The 15,269-nt window shown below is 41.1% G+C and overlaps 1 protein-coding gene across 9 annotated transcripts in view; it reads right to left on the bottom strand.

The window, feature by feature from the left end:
- Positions 1-13,283, bottom strand: part of PTPRK (protein tyrosine phosphatase receptor type K) — a 514,888-nt gene extending 501,605 nt beyond the window's left edge. For 7 of the 9 annotated variants that reach the window (XM_076002976.1, XM_012736560.3, XM_076002977.1 and 4 more), the window contains exon 1: positions 12,915-13,282. In XM_076002976.1, the coding sequence (XP_075859091.1) occupies positions 12,915-13,011 (97 nt within the window). In that variant the 5' untranslated portion in view covers positions 13,012-13,282. Of the gene's footprint in view, positions 1-12,914 lie in introns of all 9 variants that reach the window. The other 2 variants (XM_012736558.3, XM_076002975.1) reach the window with 1 other exon arrangement.
- Positions 13,284-15,269: the final 1,986 nt, after the last annotated feature.

The following is a 15,269-nucleotide window of genomic DNA, read 5'->3' as shown; positions in this document are numbered from 1 at the left end:
ATAAGATATCAGTGACTCAACTAAAACAAACTCTAGATTTCTACTTTTGAAGCTTCAGTGTATGCAATTTGGTAATTTTAATTTGGCTTAGAGAAAGTTTATGCATCTCCAACATTACTTCTCTCTGCTTAATTCATACACTGCAGGTCATATGGGCCTCCTTTGCGACAGAAGTCCAAAATCTCCATTTCCTGGTAAGACAATGAGTGTATTTAAGTGTGACTACTGTTGTCCCCTTCAGAATGAATGGCCAAAGCACCAAACAGAGAATCTGCTCTGCTTCTGCTTCCAGGACACCAGTGCCAGGATGCAGGTGCCCGGGCAGCTAGGAGATGGTCATAGGCCACCCTCATTCCTGGCTGACAGGCCTCTCTGCCAGCCTCTGGCCTCCCTCCCTCGTGGCTGCCCACTACACAGGGCAACGGGCTTCACAGAAGCAGCAGCAGAGAGAAGGCTGGTCAAAGTCCAGGCACCAGGGACAGTCGGTAAGCAGCTGTAGGTAACAGCAAATAAAACCTGCAGCCAAACAACCACAACTGGGCATTCTGCATATGAATGTTCAGTCTTCCTGATCTGCCTCCAGAGGGACAGTTAGTGTCTGTGAGCCTCCAGAAAACAAATGTGTTCTCTCCTCTGCCTTTGTTTACACTTCAGATTACCCAACTTCTGGGAAATTCCACTTGGTGGAATTTTACTATCGTTGTGGCAACTTTTGCGTAAATTATTTTTTGGTAGCCTTTTCTTTTTGTGAGTGCAGTCTCAAAAAATATGGAAAGACTGCTGATAGACTGGAATAATCCCAAGCAAGTTCTAAAATGGTCCATCAAACTGTGAGAAACAAACTGGGCTGTGAGACTTGCCCAATCCCCAGGATAGGGTCAGTTACAAAATAAATGGTCAGTTACAAAATAGCCCCAGGCCTTAGCTGTGAAAGAGTAAATGTGGAGCTATGCAAAGCCTACCACTCCTTGAAACTCAAAAAAGTTGTATATGCTTTCCAAGCACACGGACAAGGTCTGGCTTGCTTGCCAGGATAGCCACGACCTGGCACAGTACTGACATATAGTAGATGCTCAAAGATAGGTGGAGTGAAAAGAATAAACAAAGGGATCTAAACCTCATCAGAATCATGCTCTCAGAAACTAGGCAAACCAGCTCAGATGGGAAAAGCATTATCCTATCTCTTCATGAAAATATTTTAAAGGAACAAAGTATATACATAACTTGATATATATGATAGCCGTCCTTAAAATATTTGTTTAAACTTATTTAATAAAATTATAATCACATAATCTTTAATGACATACAGAAAAAATACAAATAGAGTAGTTCCCCCTTATCCATGGGTTCAATTTCTATGGTTTCAGTTACTCTCAGTCAACTTCGATCTAAAAGGATTAAATGAAAAAATTTCAGAAATAAACAATTCATAGGTTTAAACGGCACGCCATTCTGAGTAACATAATGAAATCTCACTCTGTCCTGCTGTCCCACCCAGGCCATGAATCATCCGTCCCTTTGTCCAGTGTGTCCACACTATATAAGCTATCCAGTCAGTTACATTAGTTACTTAGTAACCACCTCCATTATTAAATCAAAAAAACGTAGTATAGTATATACAGGGTATCTAAGGTTCCAGGCATCCCCTGGGCACCTTGGTATGTATCCCTCATGGATACTGTACTAATTGGTAGCATTGAAGTGTGTGTGTGTGTGTGTGTGTATAGGAAATACAGATATGTGAAAATGAATTTGGAAGGCCTATACAATTACTCATTGTTCATAAGAACCATACTAACTCTTATTATACCACTTTATCCAAATTTAAATAGGCAATGTATAATTTAGATATGCAAATAGATAAGGCATCTATCATTCTCATTTCCATTCTTTAGCTTCTACACTTTTTGTGCCTTCAACAATAATCTCGTCTTTTTCTTTCTTTCTTTTTTGTAGAGATGGGGTCTCGCTCTTGCTCAGGCTGGTCTCAAACTCCTGGCCTCATGCAATCCTCCTGCTTTGGCCTCCTAGAGTGCTAGGATTACAGGCGTGAATCACAGCACCCAGTTAACAATAATCTCTTAATTGTCAGAGTTTATATTCCCACAAAAATAACATATGTTTATGGTAGTTAACAATTATAAAAGTACTTTCATAAATATTATACATTTTACTTTTAAAAGTGCCTGGTTCAGTAACTAGATAAGACATTAAAATCATTCTTCATGGTAATATTCCCATTTTGGTGATAAAGAAATGAAGGATCATGCAGAAAGGAAACGCCCCCCAAATCTCAGAAAGTGACAGAGAATGGAACACAGGTCCTCCTATGGCAAGCCCAGTGCTCCGTGCATTAAAACATCCTCCTTCATAGATCTCCAAAGCCTTCTGCTCTCTGAAACAGGCCACTGCCAGCCCCTTCACCTCATATATTCCCCGAGAGTTTAAAAGTGAGTTTAGATACAGGGGCAATAATAAGTCAACACTAATAGCAATCTGCTCCAACCAGCCAGGCTGTTAGGGCAAATTATTACAAACTTCATCATTCAGGACTGACAGTTATCACAACTGATAAGGATATAAATAACAGAGGAAAAGAGTCATATAGAAAGCAGCCAATACACAAAGAAGAAAATGACAATTTAATAAGTCCTTTAAGATAACAGACAAAGGTATATGAAAACAAGGCTCCAGTGACAGAGGAATAAACCTTGAAAGACGACTGTCTTCACCCCTATGTGCCAGTCCAGCTGTTCTGATCACAGAAGGACCACTGTGGACCAGAGATGTGCCTAGGGTCTATCCTGGCACAGCCATGGTCCTCAGTCAAATCCAACTTTATGCCACTAGCAAAGACACGCGTCTAAGACAACCCAGGTAAATGTCTCATTATGAGGGAAAGTAGGCAAACAGCTGCTACTTTTCTACATTTCATTCATTATTCAGTACCCCAAAATGTTTCTTATAGCAACTCTTTCTAATAGCCTGTGTTGCTCAGATATGCACTATAAAGTTAGGCAGCAGAGGTTAAAATATCAAAATTATAAACAAATGCATCTTTACCACTTGTTTTTCAAAATTCATTTCCAAAAAGTAAAGAGTTAGCTGTATTTCTCTGTGTCAATTAGTATCATTTATCATAGATCAGTTTATCCTTTGCTTTTCTATTAAAAATAAACAAATGCAGACATGCAAACACCTATACATGCATATATAAATAAATCCTGTCAGGATACCTGAAAACCAAGCAGTTATCTAAGGTGGTCTCTTTCATTCACACACATTATTTTTACCCTATATCTGGATTATTATTCTAAGCAAAGCCAATCATTACATCAGGCCTGTATTGGATAACATTGTTTCAGCAATTCAGAACACAAACCAAAAGAATTAAAGAGTCTTAAAATAATTTTAATCATTATCAATGTAAATTGCCATTAAGCCAAATGATATACATGTTGAAACAACACTGACCTATACATTAAAATCTTGAATTTGAGCTCAAGATGTACAACTTTAGGCAAGTTTTGTCAAATGAAGGGGTCATTCATTTCTAAGGTCTTTTCTAGCACTTAAAGTTCTGCAAATTTTTAATGTTAGATTCATTCAATACTGAGGCAAAGAGAATAAAATAATGAAAATAGTAATATTCATGCTTTAAAGCAGGGCTTACAGGGAAAAGCAATAAATAAATACTCCCTAAGTTACGAAGAACTGATCTGTAATGCACACAAACCTGCCAGCCACAAATTGCCTCTTTCCACTCCACCCTTTCCACCTTTGAGACCACCTAGTGGTTCAGAATAGAGAACCACCTGTCATCCAACTGCCATTCCCCACCACCTCCTTTCTCCCCTCCACCTCCTTTCTCCCCACCTGAAGAATTCTAAGTACACACACACAATTGTTCCCCATTCTTTCTTTTATTATTCATGCCTTATTTAAATTCCGCCTCAAGCAACCACACTGTAGTTTTCTCACCTTTCCAAAACCAGTTCCCCTATCTGTTGACAACTGATGGTTTGAGGACTCACAGCTCCCCCATCAGCCCACATAAACTGGGTGGGAATCTAGGGCTGAACCCAGAACCCTGGACTAAACCCATGAGCACACTAACTTCCCCTCAGTCAGAGCCTTTGATTCAATGACTGGATACATGATCTACCCTTCAATCACAGTAAACCTCAGAGTTCTTTCAGGTACAACCAGGAGGTAAATTCACATTTCCCTAAGGGATTTGAACCTGGGATCTTGTTGAGTAGGAGCTGCCACAGCCATCTTGCCTCTGTAGAAGGTTAGGAAGCTCCTGGAGTATCCCAGAGCTCAGCTGAGCAGGCAGAGACAGATCATGTCCCAATACAATTATACAACCTTCTAAATCAAGCTTCACCTGAATTGTAAGTTTGGACAGACAATAAATTCTTTTGTTGCAACCAACCTGGGTTGCATTTTCTGCCCACATGCAACCAAAAAAATGTCTAATCACTACACATGTATACATTCAATTATGTTTCTTGGCCCTACCAGTTCCTCATGCAACCACTTGGGACAAGTATTACTAACTTCTCTAGGCCTCATTGTGAAATGGAGATGATTCCAATCTTCAGGGATTACTATGAGGATTTAAAATTATGTAAAACAGGGGTCCTCAAACTTTTTAAACAGGGGGCTAGTCCACTGTCCCTCAGACCATTGGAGGGCTGTTGGAGACTGCGGGGTGAACATTCCACACATGCGCACTGTGGGCCCGGGATGAGTCAGCTGCTAAGCAGGACAGGCAGCAGCAGCAAAAACACTGAGCAGGCCGAATAAATGTCCTCAGCGGGCCACATGTGGCCCGCGGGCCGTAGAGTTTGAGGACCCCTGATGTAAAAGATTGATCATAGTGGCTGGCAGGTGACGGGCTCTCAGAAAACGGCAGCTCCCAATGTTGTTTTTGCAACTGCTTTAGGAAAACTCTCTTTTCCAACAAGTGAGGGAATAAATGAACTTAATTATTGCTCCTAAGAATAAAAGTAGACCTAGTAAAAAAGACAAGTTCTAGAATTCAGAGTAAAATTAGAAAAAGTAATAAGTCAAAACATTCAAACTCTAAAGCTATTGAAGATGTATGAAAGTACCCTCTGAGTTTCCTTCTCCATCACTCGTTCTGTAACAGTGAAGAGGCTCCCATTAAACCTCTTTCTTTAAATGCCAGTATCTAAATTAGATAAATATGGAAATCATATTGTTTGTAGTTTACTTATTAATCCAACACATTAATTTTTTTATATTTCTGACAATGCAAGTTAAGCAGACTTTAATTTTAGAGTTTTAAAAATGTACAGAATGCTGCTATTAGCCCTGAACTTCAGCTTCTGATATCACAATACAACCAACTATTATGGGTTAACATTAATTTTTACTTCTTGTTGTTCATTAGTCTCTGCCATAACCATGTCATTATGCCAGTATTTTCTGAATCACTAGTGAATGGCAAAAACAAATACAGCAGTTGTGATTTAATCAGAGACATCACTGTTGAAATAGCTAGCACAAGTAGACACATTTAGAATAGTAAATGGATAACAAAAAACACTTACAGGCTCATTAATAAGAAGGCAATTAGGTCTTCAGGGAAAATTCATTTTCTAAAAGAATGCTAAGGCAAGCTATAAAATGCAAGTAAAATTGTGTTTTGACATGAATAGTGTACACTGTCTATTACATCATAATTTTTCTCTTGAGAAAACTGACAAGAATCTCTGTTCTTAAATATGAGCACAAAAGATAATAAAAAGAACACCAGTTATATTTAATGCATTCTACCTACTAACTCTCATTCATTAAATTTGACTGTCCTATAAATGATCTCCTTATGCAAAGATCTTAAATTATACTTAGATGAAAAAGAGAATTATAAAGCAAGAGACTGTTGCTAGTAATATCAGCGGGAATAGTATTATCTACACCAACATAACATTATGCTAAGTAAAAATGATTTGGATATGGCATGTTTGGTTCCTTAAATAGTATGTTATCTTTAAATGTTCTTATGTAAAACATTCATAACCAAAACTATTTAGCCTTTTTTATTCTCTTAAGACAATTTTTATTTCAAAATTGTCTGAGTATTCTCTCAAAAAACACGTATGGTGTTGTTGTTTTGATGTGTCTGGGATGTTCATTTATAATCAAGTAAATATTGATCAGAAATATAAATCCAGGGAAGTATGTTTCATATTATAATTAATCCTTTCACAATACTCTTACAATTCTACAGTAAAGTACATACACGTGGCAATCTTTTTAAGCTGAGCTTTCTTTGTCCTCAAGCAGTGTTTCTCAAAATTAAATGGTCAAGCCAATCACTGGGGGATTTTATTAAAATGCAGATTCTGATTCAGTAGGTCTGGGGTGGCTCTAACAGATGATCACTGATCATCACAAGTTCCTTGGTGATGCTGACACTACTGGTCCATGAACCACAATCCAAGCCAGCAAAACCCTAGCACACTTTGCAGTTGAGGAATCCAATGGCCATGAAGCAATCAGGCATCAACTCTGCCTGGCTGCGAAGTAAGGACCCTAGAAAGGCTTCCTCTCTACCCTTGAATTTGCTGAACGACCTAAGGCAAATCACATGAAGGGGCTGTTACTAGTCTGCCACTTAAGCAGCTGCTAGGTCACCCCACCACCCAACAAGGATTAGAGGAATTTCTGTGGCTGGTCAGCTGCTGCCTTGGACAGAGTTGAGAACTGGTCTATGAGCAGCTGGTTAATGAACACGCTGCACATTAGGAAGGGCTTATATAAATAGACACCAATCTGGAGGAAGATTTATTATTTTCTCCTTAAAAGTATAGCATAGTATACTACAGTATAGACTATAAAGTTCATTTATTATTCTACTTCAGTTTCTCCATCTTTGAAACAGAGAAAATAATGACCTATTTTTACCACTCTTTCCAAGAATATAAGCATGAAGTTTTAATCCCACCTCTAGATATCCTTACTGTTCACCTTCCTTCTAACCTGAAACTTTGAATAATCAAGTCCTATCATTGGCGGGCCCTCATTCAAGTCTCATCATTGTACATGTGTGTATTCATACATATACGAATATATATTTACATTTTTCAGCTTTCCCAACAAAATAAATGCAACCAATAACTCAACTAGGCACTATATGACTTGGCTTTATTTCTGAATTCTTCTTATTAAAACAATTCCTAGAATGACACCTATAGGAGGATTCAGCCAGATCTGTCCTGTTCATCACTTTTATTAACAGAGCTTGACAATCATATCAAGTGGAAACAGGGATTATGCTATTTAGGACTACTTCATTTGCTCCTAAAACAATTATAGTGACAAAATAAGCCTCTGTAATTTTTATGGATTATCAACACACAAAGGAGAATGCCAAAAAATTCAACCAGACTTAAGTAGGAAAATGGCAGTATTCCATAACAGGATCAATGTGAACAATCCTTATATTCCCCGGCCCAATGTTTTCCCTGAACTTCAACAGTATGAAAAACCTCACAAAAACTAAGTTTTAAAATTACATAACTTCAGTTTTTATTATTTAAATATTACCTACTAATCAAAAAAATTCCCTCAAGAATACAAAAGGAAAATAATCATACTTCTCACAATGGGATCTTCATGAAACTTAGAAAACCTTCTATATAGAATTATGTTTAAGAATATTTTCATAAAACACATTTGCATTAAGATAGAGTTTAAAGTTTGTAAACCATCTACCTCAGAGTTCACATTGATATCAAGCATTCAAATATTATATTTTTAAAAAGTTTTCCAAAGCATAGTTGTATGGAACTTATCTCAAAATAACAGGCAAAGCGGTACTCAAATCTTCTATCCCCATGTACAAAAAAGAACTTAAAGACTCATTCAGAGACAGATAACCACAACAAATAAATATCATGTGACATTAAAAGATTATTTCATGCATACGCAAGTTTGCTTTTTGCTTCAATTGAAATAAAAATTAGCCTGATTGATGTTTTATTCACTTACTTTGTTATGAAATACCATTTTAAGACATATCATGAATTGATATGTCTTGTACTATTTTTCAGTAGTCTGACAAACAGCATGAGTTTTGATTTAAAAAAAAAAAAAGTCATGTTCAAAAGCAATTACAACCTTTTTAGGCAAAGAGAAACACCATTTGATAAAGGAACAGAGACCAGATACATATGATCAAAGGGTGAAGTCTGAGAGGAATACACAAAGAGAAATTTTTACATTGACAGAATAAGAAATGAATGTGTTTGGGCAAAGGCAAATTCCAATAAACAAGTCAAAAATAGGACTTTTTATTCCCCTCTTCTGAAAATTAAAAGATCAAACAGGCACACACACAAACACACAAACACACAGAATCCCTGTGTTCTTTGTTTTGTCTTTAAGAACAATCTGTAAACTCTCTTGATGTTTCCTGCTCTCAATCTTCCAACATCTCTCTTCCTGCCCTCCATGAGGAGCCAGGAGGGGAAATGGGAGCAGCTCAGATCCATATTTAGCACGATTCACATTGTCCATAATACCACCATGACTAGACCTAGTCCACCGCACTTCAAATATATTTAGTAGGGAACACAACAACACACTTTTCCTATATGAAATCACAGCCATAAAAACATGTAACAAATCATCACTGCTAGAAAAAAATTGAGATTGGTGGGAAAATTGGAATTAGCTTTGGACAGTGGATGAGTCACATTTCCGATTTTTAAGGACACATCCAGCACCAAAAGATATTTGGTGAAAGCAAAAAGGCTGTGATTTTGTGTAGGGGGGTGAGGGTTGTTGTTGCTAGAGAGGAGTGGGAGTGTGGGAGAGGGGCAGAATGGCGGAGGGGTTGATTTAGTTTTCAAATTCACATTTATGAATACAAAGCAAAGAGCTGTCAGCAGCACACATGCCAATGTCCAAATAGCAGCCAGACTTGCCTCTTCCCGTCTGTGTAGGCCAGATACAAGACAACATCTCACAATCTAGGAAAATCAACAGAGTTTGATATAAGGAGACCAGTGAGAGAAAAACCAGTCCTGGAAAATGTCCAGTTACGTATCATTTACTAGTGATCAGAGTTTGTAGTTTGAATGAGTGGAGGAAGCGAGGGATACTGGCCAATCAAAACCAGAAAACTAAAAGGTAAACCTTAAAACAAGCTGGCTTCAATGTATCTTCCTAGTAAGTCATAAGTACAAAATAAATTAATTTCACATACAGAAACAACAAGGAGTCAGGAGGAAAGTGGTAAGGCTTAGAAGAGTTCCAAGGTCCTAAAGGATCAAGTACATGTGTGTTAACAGAGCAGCATGCCAGGAACTATATCCAAAGCAGGATCTTGAGCTGATTTTCCAGGCTCACATCATACAAGAGAGACAATAGTCCCTCTCTAGGTCACTGATAAGACTGCATCTGAAAAGCTGCGTATTATTCTCTACACTGAGATGGAAAAGCTGAACCAACAGTTGAACAAACAGCTAAAGAAATTAACTAAAAACATTTTTTCTATAGTTACAATACTAGCTAGGAATGTTAATACTAACTCTTCCACAGGTTTATCTCAAGCGAGGATTTACAATGGGTAAGTAAAAAAAAAATTTTTTTTAAGTATAATTTCTCTCATTATGCTGATAAAATTATAAAATTATGGTCTCACCAATCTAGGCTGTTTAATAATTAAAATGAATGTCTCCAGGTAAAAACACACACACTCACGCATATATGCATGCTGAACAGTATGTACTCACTAGGAAGATAATTCTGGAGTAGTGAAGGAAGGAAAGAGCTGAAACTAAGCCACTTCAACTACTTTAATATATGATGATTATACTCCAAACAGCTGCGTAGTGCTCTGCAATTTACACTGTGTAGTTCACATAAATGACTTCACTTGGTCCTCATAAAAACCATGTGGCAAGATCAAGATGGCTATTATTAGCCCCATTTTACAGATGAGAAAGTTGAGATTCCAAGTCACCTCATCTGTGTCCGGTTTTGTCAGTGATCTAAGTCCTACAGAAAACTTTGTTATATTGTGATATCAAGAAATGATAGCTACACAACCCAGGAAATAAACTCTAGTACTTCTTTGAGCTTTTATGCCTCTGTCTCCCTAGATATAACACAGCTGTCATTTTAAGGGAGAGATTAAACTGGAAGAACATAAATACAAACAGATTTATAGGAAGTTCTGGTTTTAAAGAGGCTCACTGGACAGTAGTTTTATACTTCAACTCTAAAAGCTAAGAAAAAAGTCACAATAATGAAAACTCTTAAATCTGTGGTTTAAACAAAGCATACTGAATATGTTTATGACATATTCAAAGCTCAACAATCCTTAGCCTTTCAAATTTTTTTTCTGAAGCTTACTACATTAGGAACCACATAAAAACAGCAGAAAGTTAACTGGCCTTAATGGGCATGATTAAAGTAACATATTGTTTTAGACTTTTAAAGAATAAATTTCTAAAAAGAAATAGAAGTTCATAATTTAAAGTAAAACATAAGAAACAACAGCAAGAAAGAATACACCTCCAATCTCTAATGTAATCCACTCTATGTCTTGGCAACAAATCTGACTGCCATAGAATTTGACGACAGTAGAATATCAAATGATTTATGATAACCAGAGGAAGGAAATATTTACAAAACAAACTTTTAATTTATGGAGAAAGGCAGATCCACAATCTGACTTTAAATTCTGAGAATAAAAGACATTCATTTCTAGGGCACATATATAAATCATAAAGGGCAAAATTGAGATACTATCCTGTGAGAATTACACTTAATTGGAATGCATATTCTATTAATTAAATATAACATAATGTCAAATGTTATGTTTTGTCATTAAAGAAAAGCCAGGCATATTTAGTTAAATTAGTTAGAACTGGATATCTAAACACAATCGTTCATTTGAGATATCTATCATCAGAAAAGCTCATCTGCACATTCTGCGGGAGCAAATTTAATATTTACTTAATCATTAAGGGGTAAATAACATCTAAAAGGAGAAAAAGAAAAGTTTCTTTATTGCCGAAAATATATCCATCAGCTGTTGAGACATTAACAGTTGCAACTCTTGAATACGTGTGAGTTTAATCATGCAACTGGTAGAGTTCAAACTTTCAATTAACAAACTACATGCCTTTTCAAGCGTAGGCTCTCCGTGCAGTGACAAACACTGTGCAGAAATCAATACTCACTCCAACTTGCCTGCATATAATGAGTTACATCAAGCACGGTTTCAATACTAACGGGCATTATATGTCAGAGATGCATGCAGTAATGCTTACTCCAGAGAGAATTAAATTAAACCATCGGATCATTCATTGCATAGAGCTGTTGCCCTCTGCATACATCACCTATATGCATGGCTTTTCCTGTGCACCTGCCATTTCATAATCTCTTCCTGGGAATAGGACACATGCTGCCACCTGAATCTATTAACTCCTTGTATAGAGTTCCAAAGGGGGAGGGGGTGGGTGAGTGCTAGGGAGAAGAGGAAGGAAAATAAAAGATTTCTCCGGAAAACAACAATTTGAGTTTATTTCCAGGAAGCAGGGCAGCCACAACAAAGAGAGTAACTGTCAAGTACAAAGTAAGTTCTTTCTCTGCGTCCTGCGGCCTCAGCCAGGCGCGCGGCTGTCGCTTTTCCCGTCTTCTCCATCAGCCTTCGGCCACCTCTGCGTCTCCATCTGCACCAAGCAAGGCAGCAGATGCGCGCGCCGGCCGAGCTGAGCTGGGTGGGTTGGCCAGAAAAGTTGTCAGGGCTGGCGGGAGGTAGACGAGCGCCCGGGAGCCCGCTCCCCAGTGTCCACCTGGTGAAACTTCAGAGCCCCCAGAGGAGAGAACGAAAGAAGCAACCAACCTACAAGAAGGGTAACAAAACTGGAAAGGAACAGAGGACCCGACCGGCAGAGCCGGGGTTCACGGACTTCTCTGAGTGCCTGAACCCAAAGGGCTGAAGCGAGACCGCACCACATCCCTCCTTTGGGGCCCTCCTGGCGGAAGGGAGTCATTTACAGTCCCCATCACAGCCCCAGGCCGGCTCCGGGAGGTGCTGGGCCAGCTTCGCTGTGGCTTTGCCCGAGGCGCGGGCTCCCACGCGCGGGCCAGGCTTCCCCGGCGCGGCGCCCGGACCCGGCGCCCAGGACGGCTCGGCGAGGAGCCTCAGAATCACATTTCCAAACATCTTGCGAGCCCCCCCCCCCCAACACCCACACGGAGCACACCTCGGACACCGTCCTAGCCCACAGGACAAATCCAGAAGCAACCCAAAGCTGGGGGAGGAGAAAGGCGACTCGGGGAGGGACGGGGAAGTAGTTAGACAATAGTCAGGGTAGGTTATTCCCGGGACAAAAAGCACCTGGCAAAGCGCGCCGAGGTCAGTCCCTTCGAATCTGCACGTTTCCGACAATGGATCCCGGGGGATTTTTTTAAACACTAGTGGCAGCAACAAGCCCGCAGCACAAGCAACAGAGTATAGGAGCAGCCGTCCCCGGAGTCGTAACTACTTTTTCTTTCTCTCTTCCCCACTAGCCCCGGGCAGGCTGCACTAGACGCCAAAGCCACCAGTTCCCCAAGAAAAGCAATGTCCCTACACACTCCAGCGCAGTCGTGCCAGCCTGCGCCCCGAGCGAGCTTCGGGGAGGAACAATGGGTCGCGCAGATCAAAGTTACCTGCGCCAAGTGGCGCCCAGCCCGGTGCCCCGCGACCCACCTGGCACAAACTCCGGGGACAGCTCTCCCTCTACCCCGCGCCCCGGACCCCCGGGCCGCGAGAGCTTCCCCCAGATCCCTGCCCCGGCCCCGGCGAGGAGCCGGCTCCACGCCTCTCGAGCCGCGGGCTCCGGCGTTCATCTGGGCTCCGGACGCCCCCGGCCACTCACCTGCGGAGAACTGGCCCTGGGCCGACCCCAGGAGAGGCCAAGGGGAGAGGAGCAAGAGCGCCACAAAAGCAGGCAGCGCCGCCGCCGCCGTATCCATGCCGAGTTTGGGAGAAGTTTCAAGCAGCTTTGCAAAGAGCTGCCGGGGCGATCGCCGCGAAACCCACGACGGAGGTGCGGGCCGGGCCTCCCCGGGCGAGGGCGGGGAGCCGACAGCCGCCCGCCGGCACTTTTTCCTTCTCCGCGGCCGCCAAACTACCTCGGGGGCGAAAGCGTCGCCCGCGTCGCCGGCCGGCCGCGGCGGCAGCTCTCCATGCTCGGCCGAGGCTGCTCCTGTTAGTCAAGAGTTACTTTGCGCGGGGAGGGACGGGGGCGGAGCCGGGGGCTGACGTCGCCCCGCGGGCTCCGGGCGCTTCGGAGGAATGCGGGCTCGGGCGCGCCGCCGCCGCCGCCGCCTCCCGCCGGGACACGCGCGCCCGCCCCGGCCGCGCGCCCGCGCCTCCCGCCGCCTTTGTTCGCCGCGCGGCCCGCCGCCCGCGGCTGCTCGGGGAGCGGGCGGGAAGGGAGACGGGCGCAGCTCGCCGCCCTGTCCCAGAAATCCGAGTTTGAGAGGCGGGAGCTGGGTAAGCAGGGTGGCGGGACAGCCGAGGACGGGCGCAGACAACCCCGCGCTGCAGGAGCGGCGTCCGCGGCCGTGTCCCCCGCCTGGGGAGGTCCCGCCGGAGCGGGCCCCGTGGGAAGAGAGGGGAGTTTTGGAGCGCCCTGAGGAAACACTCGCCGCACTGAAAACTCTCTGCTCCTTTTCCTCGTAATAAGGAGTGACACCCCCAGCCCCACAGAAAACTTACTGTTCTTTATTCCTGTAATACATAAAACTTGAACTAAAATAAACGTTCGGTAACTTACCAGCGTGAACAGCTGGTGTGTCTCCTTTCTGGTTTATTTGTCATTTGCCGAATATTTGAATTTACTCTCTGCTTCTCTGACTTTGCTTGCTCTGAAACCCTCCGGCCTCTTTCCACTTCTCACATAAGTGCACCAGGGGTTAGTATCTTTCCTTTCACCGAGGTCTGGACTGTGTAGAAAAGGGTTTTTGTTTTTAATATCAAGTAGCTATTTAAGTATTTAACAAAAGGACTTTACACTGACAATGAAAACAGCAATGAATGATTCATCTGGAGGCAAATAATGGTACATTATGACAGTCAAGTATTTTACAGTTTGCAACTTCTTCGGCAGCTTGAAGTGGTTTCACCATATGCCGCCCTGACTTGCTTCTGTGGTTAAGAACTGTGATGCATACTTTATTCCTTTTTGTAAAATATCACTTAAAAATAGGTGTGGTCAATATTGAATAAACATAATTTTTATTTAGAATTTTGATGTCACTTGTGCATTTCCTAAAACAATTGTCTGTTGATTGACATCTGTCAGTTACTCAGATAGCCTATCCTTAGCCTTTGTAACTCCAGTTACAGTGTGAAATCCAGATTAATATAACATTCACATAATTTACCAAGCCACGTATTCCTTTAATCAAATATATGTTATTAATGACCAAGCTTATTAAGGCCTGGAAATATAAATAAAATAAATACAGAGACATATACATATATACTATACACACGTACATATATACTATACACACGTACATATCTGGAAGAAAAGATTTTTTAAAAACGTGGCATGTCCTTGCTAATTAGCACACTGACTAGCCCAACACTTGCCAATTGGATACAGCATAAATTCATCCTTCTTTTGCACACCATCACCATTCCTATTTAATGAAGGAATGTTCCTAGATTCATTCCCAGGTAACAAAAAAATGAAGGACATGCATTTTTCTTTTTAAGGACTTTGCTGAACTTCCTAAAATTTAGCAGCAATTTGCCCCAGTAAAAACAAACAAAACCCTACCATCCATTAACTATTTCATCTGTTCTGTTCTTCTAAGAAAGATAAAAGAAGTTCACGACATGGTAATTTGTTTTTTAAACACATAAACAAAAAGTTTCTTTAAAGATTGACGCACTTTCAAAATTGACAAAGTGCACACAATTCTTACCTTGCCCATTGCCTGAGACAACTGATTTATTACTTTATCATGAAATTAATAACAGTAACAAATAATGTTTAGAGAGTGCTTAAAAGGTGCTAGGCACTGTCTTAAGACATACAATGTCACATGTTTTCCTGAGTTCGGACAACAATTCCATAATGTTGGTACAATTATTATTTCCATTTGACAAATGAGGAAACAGGTTTTAAGTAACTTGCCCAGTGACACATGAGTAAGTGAGTGGTGGGGGAGGGGAAGCAAAGAGGAGGAAGGAAATTCTAAAAAGGAATTAGCAAACC

The sequence above is a fragment of the Microcebus murinus genome, chromosome 5, assembly GCF_040939455.1.
Source record: "Microcebus murinus isolate Inina chromosome 5, M.murinus_Inina_mat1.0, whole genome shotgun sequence".
Lineage (NCBI taxonomy): Eukaryota > Metazoa > Chordata > Mammalia > Primates > Cheirogaleidae > Microcebus > Microcebus murinus.
This window is presented reverse-complemented; position numbering and strand designations above follow the sequence as displayed.